Below are 20,100 nucleotides of genomic sequence, written 5' to 3' on the forward strand. Positions count from 1 at the left end.
TTGTCAGCTGATGGCTGATGATTCAGTTATGTCTGCACAAGAGAACATGTCCCATAGCTTAATCAAATCAGAGTAGAAATAATCCTTATTTTTTATCTAGGATCAAAGAAAAAGATTGGCTGAGTGTCAGATAATGCAATTTCCAGTTAATATGCTGATCAATGTTATATTCGATGAGAAAATTACTGAGCTCCTATTCAGGGCACAGCAACCAAGGCAAGAGACAGAATTCAGGGAAAATACACATCTACCAAAAATATATCGTTTCCAGTGAAGGATGCCGGGCGATACACAGCTAAAGGAACTTGAATTATGTTAACTAACTCAGCTGTGTACTTTGGTGGCTGTTCTATCAAGGGATTTCTTAGCTTGGGTTTACAAATCAATTTAATATCTATAATTAGACATACAACATGCAACATAATATCTATAGTTGCAAAAGATTCATTTGCATAGATTTCTTTTAAATTTAACTTTATATTTGTTTTTCTTTGGTGAATGCTGTATGTACCTGAAATAATTATAATATTCCAGTATGGTTATATTTTTGATTCATACTCTTGAGTTTTACTCTTCTATAATATAATTTTCCTATATAATTTATAATTTTTATATAATGTATAATTTTCCTATATAATTATAATTTTTATATTTAATAAAATGTATATGGGAGGAATGGGGAACAGATACATTTTCTTGTCATGATTCTCTGATGAGGTCTGTAAGAATTCTAAGACTGTAAGCATGGATTGGCAATGTGGCAAATTTGCATTCTTTATCCTTGACATCAAAACACAGTAATTAGGGCACATTCAAAAAAAAAAAAAGTTGTTTGATCATCATAGGAATACATAGAAGATTTTTATTTTGTATTCATGCTTATAATACCTAAATATATGTTTAAACTTACGCATTTCTGCATGCACACAAAAACATGCAGCTGTGTGAATATGTTTTCTGGAAATTGATGAACACTGCTAGTACCATAAAAACACTATTATGTGGAGGTTAGAAGCCTGAAAAGAGAGAGGACAGTGCTGTAGCAGAAGATGGAGACTTTGGGGAGTCTGTATATTAGTTCTGCTGAATATTTAAAGTAGATATGAAAAAGTGCAGTATACAAAATACAACAATATGATCATCATCAAACATCTACTTCTTCAATGAAGACAGTCCTTCATTGGAGTTGGAGAAGCCCTCAGGAAGTTATTTACACTCAATTAGTTCTTTGACTGGGTGCAAGCCCAGTGTCTTGGTTTTGCAGTAGCTAGTGCTTTAATCTAGCTCTGATTATAATTAGGCTTGCTACAGATTTCACAGCTGGTCATTTTTTCTGCTTCCATTAGACTGTAATTTCCTCTTCCTTTATGATGCATTAAGACAGAATAACTCTGATTACTGGAAAAATACCTGTAGTTTGAAAATCACAGCTAAAGAATGACATTAATTATAGTACATAGTGCCTGATCAAAATTTTACCTTTAGAGATTATTTATTACAGTTTATTGCTTTATTCAAATATTTGTGTTCAAAACTCTTTTAAAATAACCTATGGCAATCTCTCTAAATAGAATAGATATAAGAATTACAGAGTGCTCTTGGAAAGAAAAGTGTTTTTAAATCAGGTCTTTTGACTGGTCAAATTATTTTCAGGTTGTATTTTTTTGGTAATTGCCTTGGACTCTAGTCATGGCATTGTAGTTTCAGGTCTGTTAGAATTCGACTCCTTTACTTGAGCAGCATGAGTGCTTTTGTTTTTTCCTAAATGATTAATTAATATATTAACTAAATGATGTGGCATTTCTGCCTGAAAACATGCATTTTGGCATTTAAAAGAAAAAACAAGCCTGAACACAGGGTAACTATTAGAGCTACAGAAGCATAAAATCTTTGTCCTGTTATTTTTTTCCTGCTTGAAAATTCCATGTAATTGGACCCCATAATCCAGTGGTTCACCTGCTGATTTAAAAATAAAACCAAATAAAAGAAAATCGATACCATAAAATAAAAAGCTTTTCTAGGAATAAAACAAAATGGAGGAATCTATCTGCCTAGACTCTGGAAAGATTTGTTGTATTTAGCTAAAGTAGCAAAGGGAAATCTTCAAAATAATTGAAAAAAAAATCTCAGATATATACTGATGTTGCACGTATGCTTCTGTGTATACAAATCTAAAAATTTGTAAACGTGAACTAGATGAGAACTTGAGCCCTTTGAAGTCAGATTTACTAGTTTCTTTGAAACAGAAGTTTTATCATTCTGTTGTTCCACAGGAATTCCTTCATAGCTTTGATTTGATTCAAGTACCAACATTAATGTAAAAATTACAGAAACATAAGGTTTACCAAAAGTTCATTTTGGATAATTCAGCAGTTTCTAGTGCAATACACATTGCATCAAAACCAAAAACAAACAAAACAAGCAAGCAAGCAAAAAAAAAAAAAAAAAAAAAACCCTCCCCAACAATTTGGCATTATTTCTTCAGTTACTTTAACGTAAAAATCATGAGTATTTTTAGTGAATAAAATTTCTAATTTGCTGTGAGTCTTATGGTCATATTACTTGATATCTGTAACTAGTCAGCCAGCTGTTCTTCAAACATGGTTATCATCAACCAGCAGTACAGCATTTTCAAAATTTACAAACTAAATAAGAAATTTCACATGCTTATTCTGAATTTATAAACTCTAAGTATTAATTTTTGCAAATGATGTTACCCTCACCTCTCTTTACTTGACTAAGTCTAAAAATTCAAATTTGATCTAAGAAGGTCCTCATGACCTTGAGGACATTCTGGTCCTCTTGAAGCATAGGACCTGACAGGTTGAATTCCTGTGGAACGCTGGACGCAGGGACTTTCTGGTATCCACACTTTTATTTTTTTCCCAAAGTGCCTCTACCTACGTATGCAGTTATAAAGTTTGTCATGAAGAGCTCTTGGTTGACTGATACATTTTTGAAGTATAGGTAGGGAAGGAAATTTTCCTAGATAACCCTCTTTTTTGATATCTCTTTTTTCCTTCATGTAGTGCTCCTTTTTTCATATACATTTTTGAACGAATGTATCTTTCTTTAAACTGTTGCTGGTTTTCGTTCCTCTTTGAAGAGAAAGGATTAGTCAGATATTCTTGCAAGAAGATTTTGATAAAAGTTGACATTAAATACTAATTTTGAGCCTTCTTAAATGGTGTATAAGATCACAAGAATTGCCATATTGCATCAGATCAAGGATGCAGCAAGTCCTGGATTTTGTGATGGTTGCCAGAAGATGGATTAAGAACCATGAATTGTATTTATACATTGTGGATCTACTGGAGAGAGTCCAGCGCAGGGCTACAAGGATGATCAGGGGCCTGGAACATCTGCCCTATGAGGAGAGGCTGAGGGAGCTGGGCCTGTTCAGCCTGGAGAAGAGAAGGCTGAGAGGGGACCTGATCAGTGTCTATAAGTACCTCAAGGGAGGCAGTGAGGAGGATGGTGCTGGCCTCTTTTCAGTGGTGGCCACTGACAGAACTAGAGGTAATGGCCACAAACTGAAACACCAAAAGTTCCACAGGAACTTGTCAGTCAGGGTGACAGAGCACTGGAACAGGCTGCCCAGAGAGGTTGTGGAGTCTCCTTCTCTGGCGATCTTCAAACCCGCTTGGATGCCACCCTGTGCTATGTGCTTTAGGTGACCCTGAGTGTGCAGGGGGGTTGGACTAGATGACCTCTACAGGTCCCTTCCAACATTAACGATTCTATGATTCTGTGATTCTGTGAGTACCTCTATTCCTGCTTTTCCAGGCATGTGAATTTGCACATTCACACAATCACATGCCAACTTTTTTTCTCAGAAGGGTTAGTTTGCACAGAAAAGCCTGTTGCAGCCTACTGGGCAGATGACAATTATACTGAAGTTACTAAAGACTCTTGTCTTCAAGAGATTGAAAAGCAAATCTCCCAAAATTAAAAGGCCTAAGTATGCTCATATTCAAGCATCTAAAAATAAAGCGCATAGAATAAAGCCTTTCTCTAAATATTTAATAGCTTTTTGTGTACTTCGATAAAAATCAGGATCCAATATAATAAATATTCTTTTAGGATTTTTTTTTTCAGAGTGTTTATATGCAGAGCCACATCCTTGTGTAGTAAAAACTTATATAGCTACTGATGTTGGTGTGATAACACAAAAGTAAAAAATTCGGCTTACCTCATAAAATAGCTTTTTACCCACAAAGGTAATAGATATCTCTGAAGTTATTCTCATGCTAGATCATGAACTATCTTTTCTTATAGACTGCAGTGAGGGCGTTCAGGGTCCAGCTTATGATGACACTGTTTACTTTTTGTGGAGATTTATCTATTAAATAAAACTTAATTATTTCAGGATTTTCTTGTAGAAAAACCTCTGGGAACAAAATACGAGTTTTCTGCCTAGAAAAATCTCAGTAATTATAAGGCTCGTGTCAAGTTTACTATGGCAAAATCTATTGGTCAGTGACCAGGACTCTGCAACCACTCTGCAACCGTTGTAGAAACATTCAATTTCTCCCTACTTAAAGAAAATAAGAAATATTAATAGGTCTGGCAATTATGCTTCATGGTAAAGCTGCATTCTTCTTGCAAGTTTGCATTTAAAATTACAAAGAGTTCATTAGAATTGCTAAATATGATTATACATATGCTAAATACATAGCTTTCAACCAGTCTGAGCTAAAAATAAAGAAAAAGAGAGAGAGAGAATAGGGCCAAATTAAAAAGCAATATTGCTGATATATGGTTTATCTATATAACTTTATCCTAGAAGTGAATTCAAACCAAGATCTGCCTAAGAGGAAAATACAAGGGTAAGGATACTGTACTTGAAATATTCTGAGATTCATATATTAATCATACCTGGTATATTTTTAACTTCTTTTTATTATTCTCTCTTGAATATTTTACAGTATAAAATGGAACAAAATGAAGTTTATGTTTCATTGATGTGTGTTAAACTATGTCAGTTGCTAGGTTGTGTAGGGGGCAAATAAATATTTCTCTGTAAGAATCCCATAAATTACACTTCTCATTAAAAAACAGGGCATAGAGTAGTGTTTGAGGCTTAACCTTTTGATGTCACCAGCTATAGTTCAGAGATCTCTACTAGCTTAGGCAAGCAAGAGACCACTGAGGTACTTAATGTAAATATTATTGTTTCCTGGACAAAAAAAAAAATAGAACATATAGTAGACTATGTTCTTGTTTATATTTAGCACCTCTTACCCATTTTTATTGGCACAGAGATTATAGCCATGCTTATGCCTTACTTAAGAGTTATGTCTTGCCTTCATGAGACACTTTTTTCTTGGTGACTTCAATACAAGTTAAAGATTCTGAAAATTCATAGACAAATCCTACGTAGATATGGCTTATTGATGAGAAAAGGATTTCTTTTTTGTCGTTGTTAAAGAGGATGTGTCCTCTTCATTTTTCTACAAATAAAACTAAAATAATTAAAATACAGCCAAAATAAGGGATTTTCTGGAGTTCTGTAAGAGCTGTAAATCAAAGGAGAGCTTTAACAGAACTAAAGAAGTCATACAAAGCCTCAAAGTAATGCAGCCAGGATATGGATAATGGAGAGAGGATACAAAAGTTACCTACAGATTACCAGAAGAAATCTTCCAGTCAGCGTAAAAGCAATGTCATGTTGGCAAAGTGGTAGGAAACTCTTTTAGCACAGACCACACTGTAGTCTGCTACTTTTATAATAAGATTTTCTAAGGCACTTATCTGTGGCCTATATTTGCCCTCATTAAATTTTTGAATAGGATTGAATTTGAGCCATGGCTGAACTATTCCAAAAGTATTGCACGCACAGCTTCTTGCTTAAAATAGATTAAGTGTGGCTTGTTTTGTGTTCCAGAATATCTCTTTTCCTTTTTATAGGTCATCTGGATTTTAAAATATTTTTATGCAAAAAGTATGAGTTGATAGTAATTCTAATTAGCTTTAAAACATATTTTGTAAGCTTGATATTCTGCATAAGAACACTTTTTCCTACTCTTGGGGAAATTTGGAAGGTTATTAATGTTCAATAGAAGCATTCCTGTAACCTGTTCCAAATGGGAGAAACTTCACTGTAGTCTTAAGCATGTAGGTTTATCACAAGAAAAAACAGAGGTGAGAAGCTCTAGCTTCTAGCTTGTATGTTTTATGGCATGAGAGGTCCTTAGAACCAGAACTTTTCCCTTAAAACTTGAGAGTTACAAAACTCTGATCAAAAGAAACAAAAAAAAGACCAAAATCCAAAAATATGCCAAGTTTGTTTTTGTCATGAGGAAAGAGTTATGCTTATAGCTCTTCATAGCTGAGGGATACTGTTAGCTAATCAGTAGACAAGTATTTGCATAATATGGTAACCCAGTATTATGCAAATTTGTGCAGTACAGTGAGCCATTAACATAGAATTATTATCAAAATGGCTGGTCAAACTTTTCTCCATCCAAAGAGCCCACCTCTTTCTGAATAATAAGGGCAACTTAATTGAATACGAATAATGAATATTAATAGAGGAAGCTATCCTTAAAATGCAAAAGAGGACAAAATGCCATGGTAGAGAGAAATCTGATTACATATTCCAATATTTTTTGCATGAACTACTTACAACTGGAACTCATTACTCATAAAACTTGAGTAATAAGCTTTCAAAGCACAGAACTATGAAGAGAGAGAACATACAGTGGTGTTCTGATATTCTTGGAGGGTGACCTCTGTTCCTGTGATAATAGCCACCTTAACTCTAAATCTCTGAACTTCTATTTTACCCCAGTGTTCATCCCCCTCATCCCTGCTAAATGAAGAACAGTTGTTTTTAAAAATGAGGGATGATGTAAAGATGTAAAAGGTGCACAACTGTGAAGAAGAAACAAATCTATCATAGGACAAGAGGAAGTTTTAGGTTGCCACGTCCCTTGTGGATGAAAGAAACAGGTTCTAAACTTTGACAGGCTGCAAATACCTTCAGCAGTCACCAAGGCCGAGTGAGACAAGGACTGTTTAGTGGAAAAGCTCTGCTTCTTATTTTCCTAATAGACTTAGGTCTTACCTCATTAGAATTTCTCTGTTGCAATCTACTCATATCCCACTGTTAAACACTTACAACAGTGTTGGATTGAAACAGTTCTTTGAAATGTTATTATAGAATTAACATTTCTTTGTATCCCTTTCAGTTGAGTCTAAGTGGTTCTGATCCTTTAAGATTTTGCCAGAATCCAATGCCAGATGTGTCCATTCTGAATGCTAAAATCGAACTTTATCCCAAGATTATTTTATTTTTAGAGAAGTTCTAGTCTTAGTACAGCAGTTTGGGACTATGTTAAATGCCTTTTATTGTTTTTATTATGCACTAGATAAAAGTTTATTCCCTAAGCATAATCATTAAAAAGGGAGAAAAAAAACAAGTTGATGTTTTTGTACAATTACAGGATGCTGGGAGCTGGAGCTCCAAAAATAAAATATGACAAGATTTAACATCCCATGTTTATTTTCAGTGATATTTCCCATATGGTTATTTCTGCCTGTAAAATATGGATCCTTAACAGCTTTGCTGATTTCTTTTGTATATAGCAGCTTTTTCAGAATGATTCTCTGATGCCCCCCCCTTTTTTTTCAGAAAAATATGAAGAAATCAGTATGACCTGTTTAAGTTACAAGTATTTTAAAATACAATATAAAGAGATAACTGTTCAACCATTTTTTCCCTAGCTGCAATTACAAGCTGAGCTCTGATATTATTTTACTCAGCAAAAATGTACTTGACATTATTACATGAAGTGAGGATTAAAATACTTCATAAATTCATGATTGTCACTATTTATTTTTGGAGTTATACTTAATGTTCAATTCTGTAACACTTCTCATTAATTAAAAAAACACTTAGTTTAAAATATTCTTCTTAGTTTAAAATATGAAGTGATACTTCCAACCTTAAGCATTCTATGATTCTATGACAGGTTCCACTGATCTGACAAATGCTTTATAAAGTACCTTCAAATATGACCCCCCCAAAATTGGTCCTAACCTTCCTCAAAAAGGAGAGGCCAAAGCCAAAGTAAAGATAAGATGGGGAGAAAGCTTCAGCCTTTGGTAGTGGGAGAGAGAGACACTAGGAGAATGTCAGAGTAGCTGAGAACTTGGATCCAGAGTGAAGGGCACCTGAAGTCAGGTTGGAAAGGAGGTAGTGGTACCTGGACTCCCCTAAGCTTTATATTTTAGGAAGAAGTGGTAGATTACAGAGAATGAAAGCTTTATGTGGGTCTTAAAAAGAATCCACAGGAAAAGGAAATTTGTGGAAATGTAGGAAATGAGCAGACAACATGCTCTCTCATATCTTTTGTGCCTTTCTGTGTGTAAGAAACTGCTTCAAACTGTGATTTCCATTGCTATAAATGTTATTATATCTGTGTTTCTGCATGCCTGGCATGGTTTGGAGTTGCCTCGTAACACCATGGTTCTCCTTGTTGAGAAATGGTGTTTCCCAGCTATTCTGGTCCTGGCATCTTTCCTCCCTTTCCTCTTTCTTTGTGTTTTTCTTGGTTGTTCCTACAGTAAACCTGCAGATGTTTTTCCTGGGTGTCTTAATGGAGGCTTCAGATGCATTTGCCACTGCCCTCTTCCCTGCCTCAGAAGGGTTTCTGCAGTGGTTGTCCCTGGTTTTTGTTTGTTATGTGTTTTTTTGTTTGTTTGTTTGTTTGTTTTTTAATATTTTCCTCCCTTGGATCCTGGAAATTCCCAGATTTTTGCTGCACTGTAAACAAAACAAAACAAAAAAGTGTTTAGATTTTCATTCATTTGCTGCCTCAACTTCTTTTATATATCAGTAGAATAAATTAAAAAATATACTCTCTCTTTTATGGAGTACATAAATAACCTTTGAGCAGCTTCAACAAGAAATAAACGTGAAACTTATAAAGGAGCTGGAGTTCTTGAGTGCTGTGCCAATTCTGTTTAACAGAAAATTTTGACCTGTAAAGTGGGAATTCACCCGATTCACATTTCTAATTTTGTCTTTGTTTGCCTCTCTTCAAGTATTGTGGATGCGCAACAAAGATATAAATGGCATCCAAGAAATCCGCCTCCACTGCTGCCAGGTTTTTGGAGCTAAACACAAGCTATGTTGTGATATGAGTAAAACTTATCATGTGGGAAATGAACCTAAAATGACATTTATGTGTTTAGCTTACAGGAGAGAAATGCAGAGGCACAAAGTCACTCAAGTGGCACAAAATCAGTTTGCGTTTTGCAGACTGAATTCCTTAAAGACAGACTCATTAGAAGTTCTTGCTGCCAAATGCTGTTTTCTTTCACCTTCAAAACTGTCTGCATCAATAATGAGCAGCTCCAGTTGGAAGCTATTTACAAGAAGCATCGTTCGTGTCTACGGTGCAGGGCTGAGCAAGGGTGGGAGGGAGAGCACACACTCAGCAGCAAATATGTTTAAGAAGAGCCCAATGTACATTGATGAAAAGTGTTGGTAGAGTTTAAGATTATGAGCTAATATAGCACATTGTAGACGAAGTCTAGCTCAGTAGGACTTGACAGCAAGGAAAATTTATTTCTGCTTAGTTAGCTCAGCTAAATGTACATGGCAAGTCTGAATGGTGATGTTTGAATATCACAACCACTACTTTGTTTTCTCTGTTTTGTATTTAATGATATTCCAGCCCCATAAATTTCAAACTTCATGTGGAAGACAGGTTCTTCTGGAAGTCAGCTAGCCTAAGTTGTTATTTTTGCTTACATAGCTTTTATTTTGTAATAACTCTCAATTTCTCCGGGAGTGTTATTGTCAGCAACTAGCATGTTTCCCATACACTGAGGCCTTCAGTGATATGACAGTTATGTAGTATAACGAGAATCTGTAGAAATTTTCCCATGACATATTTCAAGTATGGATTCAAGCATATGATGAAAACCTCATTTCGGTGATTACTGTAAAAATAGCTAATGTAGCTTTCCTTTAAACTTTCTTGTCATGTACAGTTTTCAGTGTAACTCAAATGATCAGGTAAGGTAATCTAGAATTACCAGCTAACCTTAACCCAATGTGTACAATGAGGAAGGACTGTTGGACAAATATTTACCAGATTGCAATCTTCATCTGGCTGCAGAAACAAATATTCTGTACTGTCCTTCTTATGCTACCTACTCGTATGTATGCCTTATTAAGCTCTTTAGTGATGGGAAAGCTTTAGTGGTTATTTTGGCAATCAAATTTCTAGCAAAAAACAAAGAATTTTGCAATATGCATTGATACATATCATGGTCTGGGGCCTGAGAATATCTGCAAACACATTACTTCTACTGTTTTGTTTAAGATTTATAAAATTGCCTTTTTGTCTTTTCTGTGTTGAAATTTTCATAAAGCATTCCCTCCCTGTCATTCATTCCCTGCTGCTTTTCCACTCCACTTCTTTCCTGGACAGCCAGTTGTCCATATCAGACATTGCCTACATGAACAAATAGCCCCCCTAGACAATCTATGCATCTTGCTTTCTACCCATCAAAGATGGAAACAAACTGCCATGCTAACCCTGCCATTGCATATTAGATCAAATTTATTCTTCTTCAGACTTATTTTATTTAATTTCTCTTAAAAATAGATATTAGTGTAAAATACAGACATTGTATTTCATAACTTAAACCTAAAAAGATGATCATCAGAGTAATTCTACGATTTTATTGAAAGGACTGCGATAAAACAGCAGGAGACAGTAATCACAACTGAATTGGAAAATGTTTTATTCAAGTACATGTCTAAGCCAGTACCTAAGGGTAAAATCAAAGCGATTTGCAAATATAAATATGATGAAGTATTAAAATATGAAATATTTTCTGTTCTGCCATAAAACTAAAACTAGATAAACAGAGCTAAAGCTCACTAGTGATGTTGGATTATTGGTTCAAATAAATGAAATAAAGTAAGAAAATGTATTTAACATTAAACCATTTAATGCTTTAATATGCTAATTCTCCCGACAAAAGAAGGTATTTGAATTTCTTTAAAGTACTATAGAAAAAGCCCTCTGAGGTTTTTATGAGTATATTCAGAGGGAGTATACAAAGGACATATTTATGAATGCCTAGAACACAAATTTTGACAAAATTTATTACTGATATTTAGGCTAATTTCTTAACAGTCTTAAACCCTCCCCTACATAACTTCTGTATTTCACCTGCTAAAATTGAATTGAAAATAATAGCAATAGCTATTGCTACTATTTATAACAATATAATATAGCATGATATAGCATAATATAATAATAGCAATAGCATGATTACAGACATTTGAAACTAAAAAAGTATCCACTGTATTTGTGACCATTTTTTAACATTACATTAACATAAAATTAGATACAGGCAGATATTATCAACCTTCATTAAGAGCAATCCCAAATTCCTGCATCCTTCTTCGACTAGCCCAAACCAAATATTGAGGTCCAGAAGAGCGTCTCATTCCCACAGTCTGTCACTAGTTGGATCTTCATCTGCACCTGGGGTTCCCCTTGCATAGAAATATTTAAGAACTTGTATCTTGACTCGTCTTCCTTCACATTCGTTTTTGTTCCCTTAAGCAAGAAAGCCTAAGCCTACTGTAGCTCTCACAAGTGCTGCACAGAAAGTTATTGGTGTCTTGGATAGGAAGCTTCCTGGCTTCCAGCTTGGGCTTTTCACTCTTTTCTGCAAATAGGTTTCAGTAGAAATCACCTACAGCTAAATAATATTTGCTTTAGTAGGAATGGGCTCCTGCTTGCTCCATACTAACATAATTGCAACCATGTATGTCTCTAGTTAACAAATGGGGACATAACAGCAAAACATATTTGAAAATCATGGCTGTTCTGTAACAGTAAAACTGAGTGCTTGCTAAAGGCTGTATTTTCCTTTTTTCTATTTCAGCTCTTTTTCCAAATTCCACCTCTTTTTCCTAATTCTCTCTACTTCTGCATCATGACAGTGGGCATATCCCTCATTTTAAGAGCCACAGTAGATTTCCACTTTTTCCTGTTATACTTTCCTTCCCCTATAGAGTTACAGAGTTGTACGATGACCAGTCAGAGTTTTCTTCCATTTGTAAAGAAAAAATCAGTGGTTATGTATTTGTATTGTTAAAAAAAATGTTTTTTATCGTTTCAGGACACAGCAGGTCAGGAGCGATATAGAACAATTACCACAGCCTATTACCGGGGTGCAATGGGCTTCATTTTAATGTATGACATCACGAACGAAGAATCCTTCAATGCTGTGCAAGACTGGTAAGTTAAATGTGGAATTCATTTTAAATACCATACAAAATATTTGATATTATTCACCTGCTATGATAGTGCAAATTATTTTGGAAAATCTATTTCCAAATAGACTCCCTAAGGATCTCTGTGTTCAAATGTTAGTTTGTTTTTGAGAAAAAGCAATAAATACTTTAAAATGTGTTGCATATACATCACAAACATTGTGTTTTCCATGGTTTCAATCAATAAGGGTTATTTATACCACAAATCTAGGAATTTCCTATTATGGAAAGTAACTAAAAAGGTTTTCCATATTATGAAAGTTCACGGAAAAAATGAGATACCTTTTGAGATATTTTTTTTAATTGAATTTTTCATCAAGTTGCTCTTCATCTTAGCTGGCTGGGTGTTATAGTCCCAGTCTTGTGCCTCACTGCAGGGATGATGTGTTGACTTCATCACAGCAGCAGAACCTATGTTATGTTACGATGTGTTTTGTGACGGCCAAAATATCAGCGTGTGTAATTTAAATCAGACATGAGCAAGTCACGTGCTATGGCTGAGGAAACAAATCACTCAAGGCTTTTTAAATAAAGCTGACCCGAAAGGAAATCTAGTTTTAATCTTCAGTGGTCTCCTCTTACCTTTTATGAGTTATGTTGCTATGGTGCTCTCTGATAGTTTCCTAGCAGTGCACTGAGTGACGTGAATAGCGTTTGCCTTGTGTGCTCCATGTGCCTCCTAGCATTCTGTTCCCTTGGAAGAACTGTGTTCAAAAGAGGATTCTATTTGGAGATTGGTATTTTGGGGGGTGTTCTTTTTTTGTTTTAAGCTATATAACACCATGTACTTTTTACAGGATGGGGCTTTTTTTCAGATTTGGTTTTACACTTGAAGTATAAAGCAGTGATGCTGTGATAGATCTGTTTCTAAGGGCTGATACAAAGGTTTCTTCGTATCAAGTGTGAATATGAGTGATTATTATTAATTTCCCTGGTTGTTTGCTTTCTAACTTCCTGGATCTGATGTGGTAACTTGGCTTCATGCTAATAACAAAACAGAGAAAAACCTGTAAAATGAATAAAACATTTAAAAGCTATGGATTTTTAAAAGTTTGTGAACTATGATTTTTCTGTCTTTTTTTTCACTAGTTGCTGTACAAATAGTTGGCAGCCACTGCAGACATTTGGTGGACACGGAGTGCTTTACACTGTACATGGAGTGATATACACTTAGAGCTATTGATCAGTGATCTGCATGATGAAAGGGGTGACAGATAAGCAGAATGTCTCATCTGTCAAGATGAGCAAGGGATTTTATTTATTTATTTATTTATTTGTGAGCCCAGTTGCTGCCCTTCATCTCTGCCTTCTCATAGCTGATAATTTTGATTAGTAAATCAAAACTGGTTACTACCAGTTTTGGTAGTAACCTACAACTTGCTTCTGAATGTGAGGGAGGTTAAAGAAAACTGCCAGTTACTAAAGCTGCAGAAGACAAAGTCTGTCTGCATGTTACTCAGGCTATGTGCTCGTGAAAGATGTTGGAGGGGCAGAGGGGGAGCGAGAGCTTTTAAGCCTTTCCAGCTTGCAATGAGTTTCCTTCTGATAAATGTGCCTCTGAAGGCAGCAGTGCCATTTCCTTCATGTGCCCAATGGGCCAAATCCACACTCAAATCTTACCAGCCTCAAGGCTTGATTTAGAAATGTCACTACAGCCAGTGTAATGAATCTACAAGTGCCTTTTAGCTTTGGGTAAGTGACTTCAGTTAAAAATGGGTTTTGGGATGATTCTTTAAAAGCAATTTGTTCAAAGTTTCTGTATTCAGGATGAAAGGCACTTTTTCATTTGAAGTCTGGTTGAAATTGCTCCTTTATAACACCAGATGGATAGCCTTTTTTCCAAGTTTGCAATGTCTAGGTCAACTTGAATATTCAATTGATGTTATATCTAATTTGACTATTAAAATTTTACATATATAAAATCAGTATTTGTATTTTTATTAAAACTATTATTATAAGTATATGAAACAATAGCAACTACCCTATGGCCACTCTGTAAGACTGGGAAAGTGTTTGGTCTGACTTGGCTAAATGACTTGGATGTGTAATAAGTTTCAGCTGGAAAACAGACACTTCAGGAAAGTATCTATCTTCTTCATTTGTATTATCTTCCCTAAGGAAAACCATGCGGAAGTATTTGAAGATTAAACACGGTCGTAACAATAAAAGTTGTAACATAAGAAGGGATTTTTTTTTTGATGTTCAGAACATGGAGACCAGTTTATTTTTGTGTGTTAATTTTAAGGAATATTATTAATCTTCTAACTAGTTCTTCTGAAGAAGGTTCAATCACTCACTTGTATCACTGCCAGTATTCTGGTAGAATTCTCTAATCAAACTGCATTTTTAAGTATATATTTTCAGTTCTTTAGAGAGTGCTAAAATTAAATGAAAAGAGTAAAGTAACTGAGGCAAAGTATTTTTGTGCTCTTATGTCGTTAACAGTTTTTTGTTACTTATTTATTTGTGAAATATTCAGAATAGTTTATGCCCAAGACAGAAGAAACACTCTGTGTCTGCTTTTCCACAATGGAAGAGTGTATTATTTCACAGTGGATTGGAGTGTATTATTTACAATATTGAAGTATCAAACTAATAATATGGACTTGACAACATGCAGACAGAGAACTTGTCTTTCTCAGATAAGAAAGATCATTATTAAGAGTATTCATGTGACTCAGGCAGAGGGAGAAGTTATTTTCTTTCCTTGGGCTTCAACCTGCGCAAAGTCAAAGTTGGGTTAGGTGTACAGGTGTGCAAGTTAGGTGTGCAACCCATGTCTCTGCCCCTTTTCCCAGACAGCCTGAATAAGCCAGTGCTGCTGGCGAGGAAGAAGTGCTAAGTCACTCTCAGAATGGGTTTCCTTTAAAGCAAATACCAGTGGCAGTAGTCACAGCATTGAACAATATTCTCCTCTATACTTGCAGCTTTCCAGAATTCTCAGGGACTAACAGTTTCTGCTTTTATTCAGTAAGAGTGGGAGTGTGCTGAAAACTAGCTGCTAGCAGAAACAGCAAAGCAGACGTGCTTTGACTCAGCGGATCTGATGGAGCTCTGCCCAGACTTTGAAGCTGCCTTTTCCAGGAGGTTATTCCCTTCAGAAGTGCAGGCAAGTGCAAGGGGTCAGACTTGCAAGGCTTTGGGCCATAGTAGTCATGCGGCCCTAGAAAGATGCAGCTTTTTAAGAAGGGATTTATTTCTTATGAATAGGAATCTAGTGGTGGGTGTCTAGTCCTGCCTGGCAGAGAACAAGAGAAGACTAGAGCCCAAACTAGAGAATAACAGAAATGGAGGATAACATCCACAGGTTTCAAGTAATTAGTCTAATGGAATTTGATTTCCTTTAACACATTCCTTTTTGTTAAATCCAAGTTGGAATGGGTGCATGTTGAGAGTCCACACCACCTCAATGCACATTTGTTTTATGAGTTCAGTTACAATGTCACAATAGCTGCATTCATTCCTTTTTTTATGCTGCCACCTATAGCTATACTTTTTTTAGACTTTCTTTCCTCCTTATGTTTTAGCTTATGTTTATACTTACGATAGAGAGGAGAGGTGAAGGCTTTATTCTGTCTTTATGAATGCTCCTATTACTATAGAAGCGCCAGGAAAATAACTGTCCCTGAAGTGAAGTTAAAGCTATTTTTATAAATATGACTTTTCTAGAATTCTGTTTATTGGTTTGCAGAAGGGAGGGTTTTTTATACCCATGATATTTTTAGTGCAGTGTCCCCAGGTGTATCAGAAAAAGCAGGAACGAAAACCATGATCTAAAAGCCTCAAGTTTTGTTCTCTAGGTTGAAATCCAGCTGTCTTGAGTTAAAACTTTGCAAAGTCCAGAAGGCATACAGGGACAGAGAGCACACTGTAAAGCATTTTACACTCAATTTTAAGTTGCACTGCTATACCAGAAAATGTTGTTCTAACTCCAAGTGCTTGTCTGGCAGTATCCTTATAATTATATGGTGATCAAGTAAGTTCTTCAAGCACTAATGTGGAGGACCTCCTACACTGGGCAGGAGTTCAGAATTGAAGATTTGCCCATTGGTGAAGCCAGCAATCCCTGGATGTGTCTCAAGAGGCACGTGAGGTTGAGGGAGCCTGAGATGCTCTGCGGTATTGAAGTTGCCAGATCTCTCTTCTTGTGAGTCTGCCAGAGTGTACAAACTGGTTCATCCCCCTTTCTGTCTGAGGTTTAAGGGAGAGGAAAGCACAGCATCCTGAGAAAACTCTGGTCCCCCACACCCTTTAAAAATCAAGCTCTTCATAAAACTGATGAGAGGGATAATTTTAATGCACCCATTTTAAAGGACTATAGCTACATCTCTTTAAGGCAAGAAGTTCAGAGGATCTTCTATGGAAAATGTTTCTTTTTTTTTTCTCTTGCTTTTTCTCTCTAGCATTCTTTAAATCAATCCCCATTTTCTGTCTGCTTATGGTCATCAATTCTGGGAAGAGGGCGTTTGTCAGAAGATATATAAAAGTCCTATTTAATGAAGAAAGCAGCAGCAGAGGACAGAGCAGGTGAATTCTGGTGTTAGAGCTCTCCTGTGTTACATCTGCTTGTGTGTTTTCTTAGGAAATTGCTGTATAGTTTAGTACTAAGCAATATTCCAGAAAGAATATGAAAATTATCTGAATTTCTAATTAATTCCAACAGAAATAAATTCTGTTTCATCTCTGCCCATTATACACGGGAGATGGTTATTGGAAATAGGATCTCAGCAAAAACAATGGGAATGAAAACATAGTCATCGTGTAAGACCAGAGTAGATTTTGAACTGTGCAATATTATGACTTCACCTGACTAAATGTCAGAAAATGATCCTTTTCTTTTTTTGTAAAATACATAGCTTGATTTAAATTCATCAACACACTGTTGGAGAAAGTTTTAAAACAGAACCTTAGATGAATGACTATGCTACTATCAATACAAGATAATATTTAGAATTAAGACTCAAAAAATCTGAACATTCACTGCAAGATGGCATTGACAGCTGGACTTACTGAATATGCCAGTACCAGCAGTCATTCTGGACAGCATTCTGGAAGAAAAATACTCAATTCCTTTAAACAATTAGCTTTTTCTTTCTCATTGAGGACCCCCAAGTGAGCTAGCAGATAGTAAGCTAAGGCTGCTGTGCTCTAGATTTTTTGTGTCTTGCCCTGCCTGTGTTGGAATAAGATACATGATGGCGCTTTTTGAATTGTCGTTAAGAGAAAAAATAAAACTGGAAAATACATTAACATGTTAATGGAGGAATGTAAAAAGTCCCCAGAGAAAATTAATCCCATTAAGTTAATGTCAGTACTGTTACATGCCCTTCTAAAGGGCATTTGTTCCAAAGGGGATGTTCACTTCTGACTCTCAGTTTTCAGTCTAATATTTATGCTTGGTACATGCTTGATCTACTGACAGGCTATTTTTCTTTTACCTCTCGATATTGAACTTAGTTCTATCACTTAGGAAAAATCCATTATATGTTGCATATCAGCAACCAAATCTGGAAAGTGCTTCTAGGCAAATTTAACCTCCATCCCTCTTTGCCAAAGCATGCGAGCTGACACGCAGCACAGTTCGCGCCGTCCCGCTGCCGGGAGCATTGACGCAAGCTGTGCATCCCATTGCCCTGGGCCGCTCTGTCCGGACACGAGCTGCATCCACGTGCAAACTGGGAATCTGCTCTGCAGCCAACAGCAACGCAGTCCCCACGCCGTTTGACAGAATATTCTGATTCTGATATCAGGTGTACAAGTTGGGCTTAGTACAGACAAAAAGATATAAGGAGACACCCTCTTTGTTTGACATACTTATGCTTTTCAGCCAAGCAGATGCTAGTAAATTGCACGTTACATAGATTGCAGTGTCATATCAGTCTCCTACTTAAAAGATTAGACCAGTGATAGTGCATAAGTGATATCTTGCATAAAGATGAGGGTGAAAATTCAAGATGAATATTTCAAAGGAGGAACGGTTTGTTATGTTTTTTCATTTGTCTTTCTTTTGCACAATAGATAGTGAGCAGGAGAGGATTGATATTACATAAGGATTTGTATTTTATAATTTAAAATAGTATTCGTGGCAGAAATTACATGAAACTTCCAATTTTGGCTTATAATGTTCACTCTTGAAAGTGGACTTTTGTTATGCACAAAATGATATTAAAATTCTTTGTTTCTTCATAAATTGTGAATACTTGCTTCAGGTTGCTTTTCTTTTTCACTTATTCCTGTAAGGAGAATTAAGTCCAGTAGCAAATTAGATATGCCTCAAAAGCAAAATATTCTCTCTGACTAGAAATAGTATCTATGCATTTTTACAAAATAATTCTTGGTAAAACAAATACACCTTAAAACTCCATATTCAAAGTCACTTTTTAAGGAGTTTTTCACCCATTATTGGGGGTGGAATACCTTACGTTGTAAATTGAATATGGATAACTTCATTTTCAGGGATGATGTATTTATTATCTTTTCCCTGAAGAGCCTGTCTTCAGCCTTAGTTTAAATCCCAAGTGATAAATTGGTACCAGCTCAAAACCCCTTCCACTCTTGCTAGTTTCACAGACCTACTTCAAAGTCTGACACAATGTTCCTTATCCAAAAAAAGCAGTTTCCTCAAGTTTGAAAGTCAAGTGTGTGGAATACCCCCAGAAGCTTGAGGAACAGCATATACTGCAGCTGACTTCCCCTGAAAGAAAAGTTACATTGAAAGGAATATGTTGCAAGTAGATTTTTTTCATATTTAATTAAATTATAATTTAAGTTAAATTATAATTGTAAGCATTATTCTTAACATATATGATGGATAAAGAAAGAATATTCAGTATCAACTATTTGTTACTTGAAAAAAAAGTATTTGTTGCCCAAAAATAATATACTGCCTTCTGCTATCATTAACATTACCAAATAAACGGCTTTAGGCTGGCCTGAAGACAACTTCCATGATGAAAAAGAATATGTCCATTGTATTTTAAAGGCTCTTCCTGATAACTTATCTGATACTAGGCCTAAGCAGCATAAGCAGCTACAGCTTGGACAGAGTTGCTTTGATGTAGATAATTTTCTTATCTTTTTTTTTTTCTCCTAAATTCTGAATTTAAATATGCATATTACAGATGGGAATTTATGCAAATCCTTATCCAACTCTTTTTGTCTTGAAAATAGTAAACCTTTGATTTAGATGTTTGAACATCATAGAAAAAGTTTTTGATAAGTTTACACTCAAAAGAAATTTTCAAGCATTGTTGTGGTTAGTTAGGAAAGACAGCTGTTAAATTTTCACATGAGTTTTCATGCTTTATTATCATGCAGAAATGCACTTTGGGGTTTGAAATTCCAAACCAATACCAAGTTGGTTCTTGGTATGGTTTGCCCTTCCCCATTTGCTCCCTTCTCTCATATTGCTCTGGAATTAAGTACTTTTGGAGATGGCCCAAAATGTACCTGCCTCACCTTCGCTACAGATGTGTCACCTTCTTCTCTGGTACCAGCGGGCTGTGCTACCTGGTACCACATGTTTGTCAGTTGTGCCATGCTACATCAAGCTGTGTTAATGATGTCAGTCTAAGAGTAGGAAGCAAGTGCTTCCAAGACCAAATTCTCTGAGGCTGTTCCACGTCATCCTCAAATTTCTCTCAAATCTGAGATAGGGCAGCATAGCCATGAAGGTGTTGATGGCTGTGGTCAGTCACAGGTGGCCGAGTGGAGCTCCACAGTTGCATAGTCTCAGTGATTTGCTTCAAGAACTCACCAGGAAGCCTGAGTCACTGTTGAATGCCAGT

The 20,100-nt window shown here is 35.8% G+C and overlaps 1 protein-coding gene across 1 annotated transcript in view; it reads left to right on the forward strand.

Annotated features, from left to right (window-relative positions):
- The window catches only part of LOC148594961 (ras-related protein Rab-3C), a 111,250-nt gene that overhangs the window by 43,017 nt on the left and 48,133 nt on the right, over nt 1-20,100 (forward strand). The window contains exon 3 of the mRNA XM_088523267.1: nt 12,160-12,278. Within this exon, the coding sequence (XP_088379393.1) occupies nt 12,160-12,278 (119 nt within the window). The remainder of the gene's footprint in view (nt 1-12,159; nt 12,279-20,100) is intronic.

The sequence above is a fragment of the Tinamus guttatus genome, unplaced genomic scaffold (assembly GCF_059628265.1).
Source record: "Tinamus guttatus ecotype Peru unplaced genomic scaffold, ASM5962826v1 Tinamus_guttatus_pri_ptg000173l, whole genome shotgun sequence".
NCBI lineage: Eukaryota > Metazoa > Chordata > Aves > Tinamiformes > Tinamidae > Tinamus > Tinamus guttatus.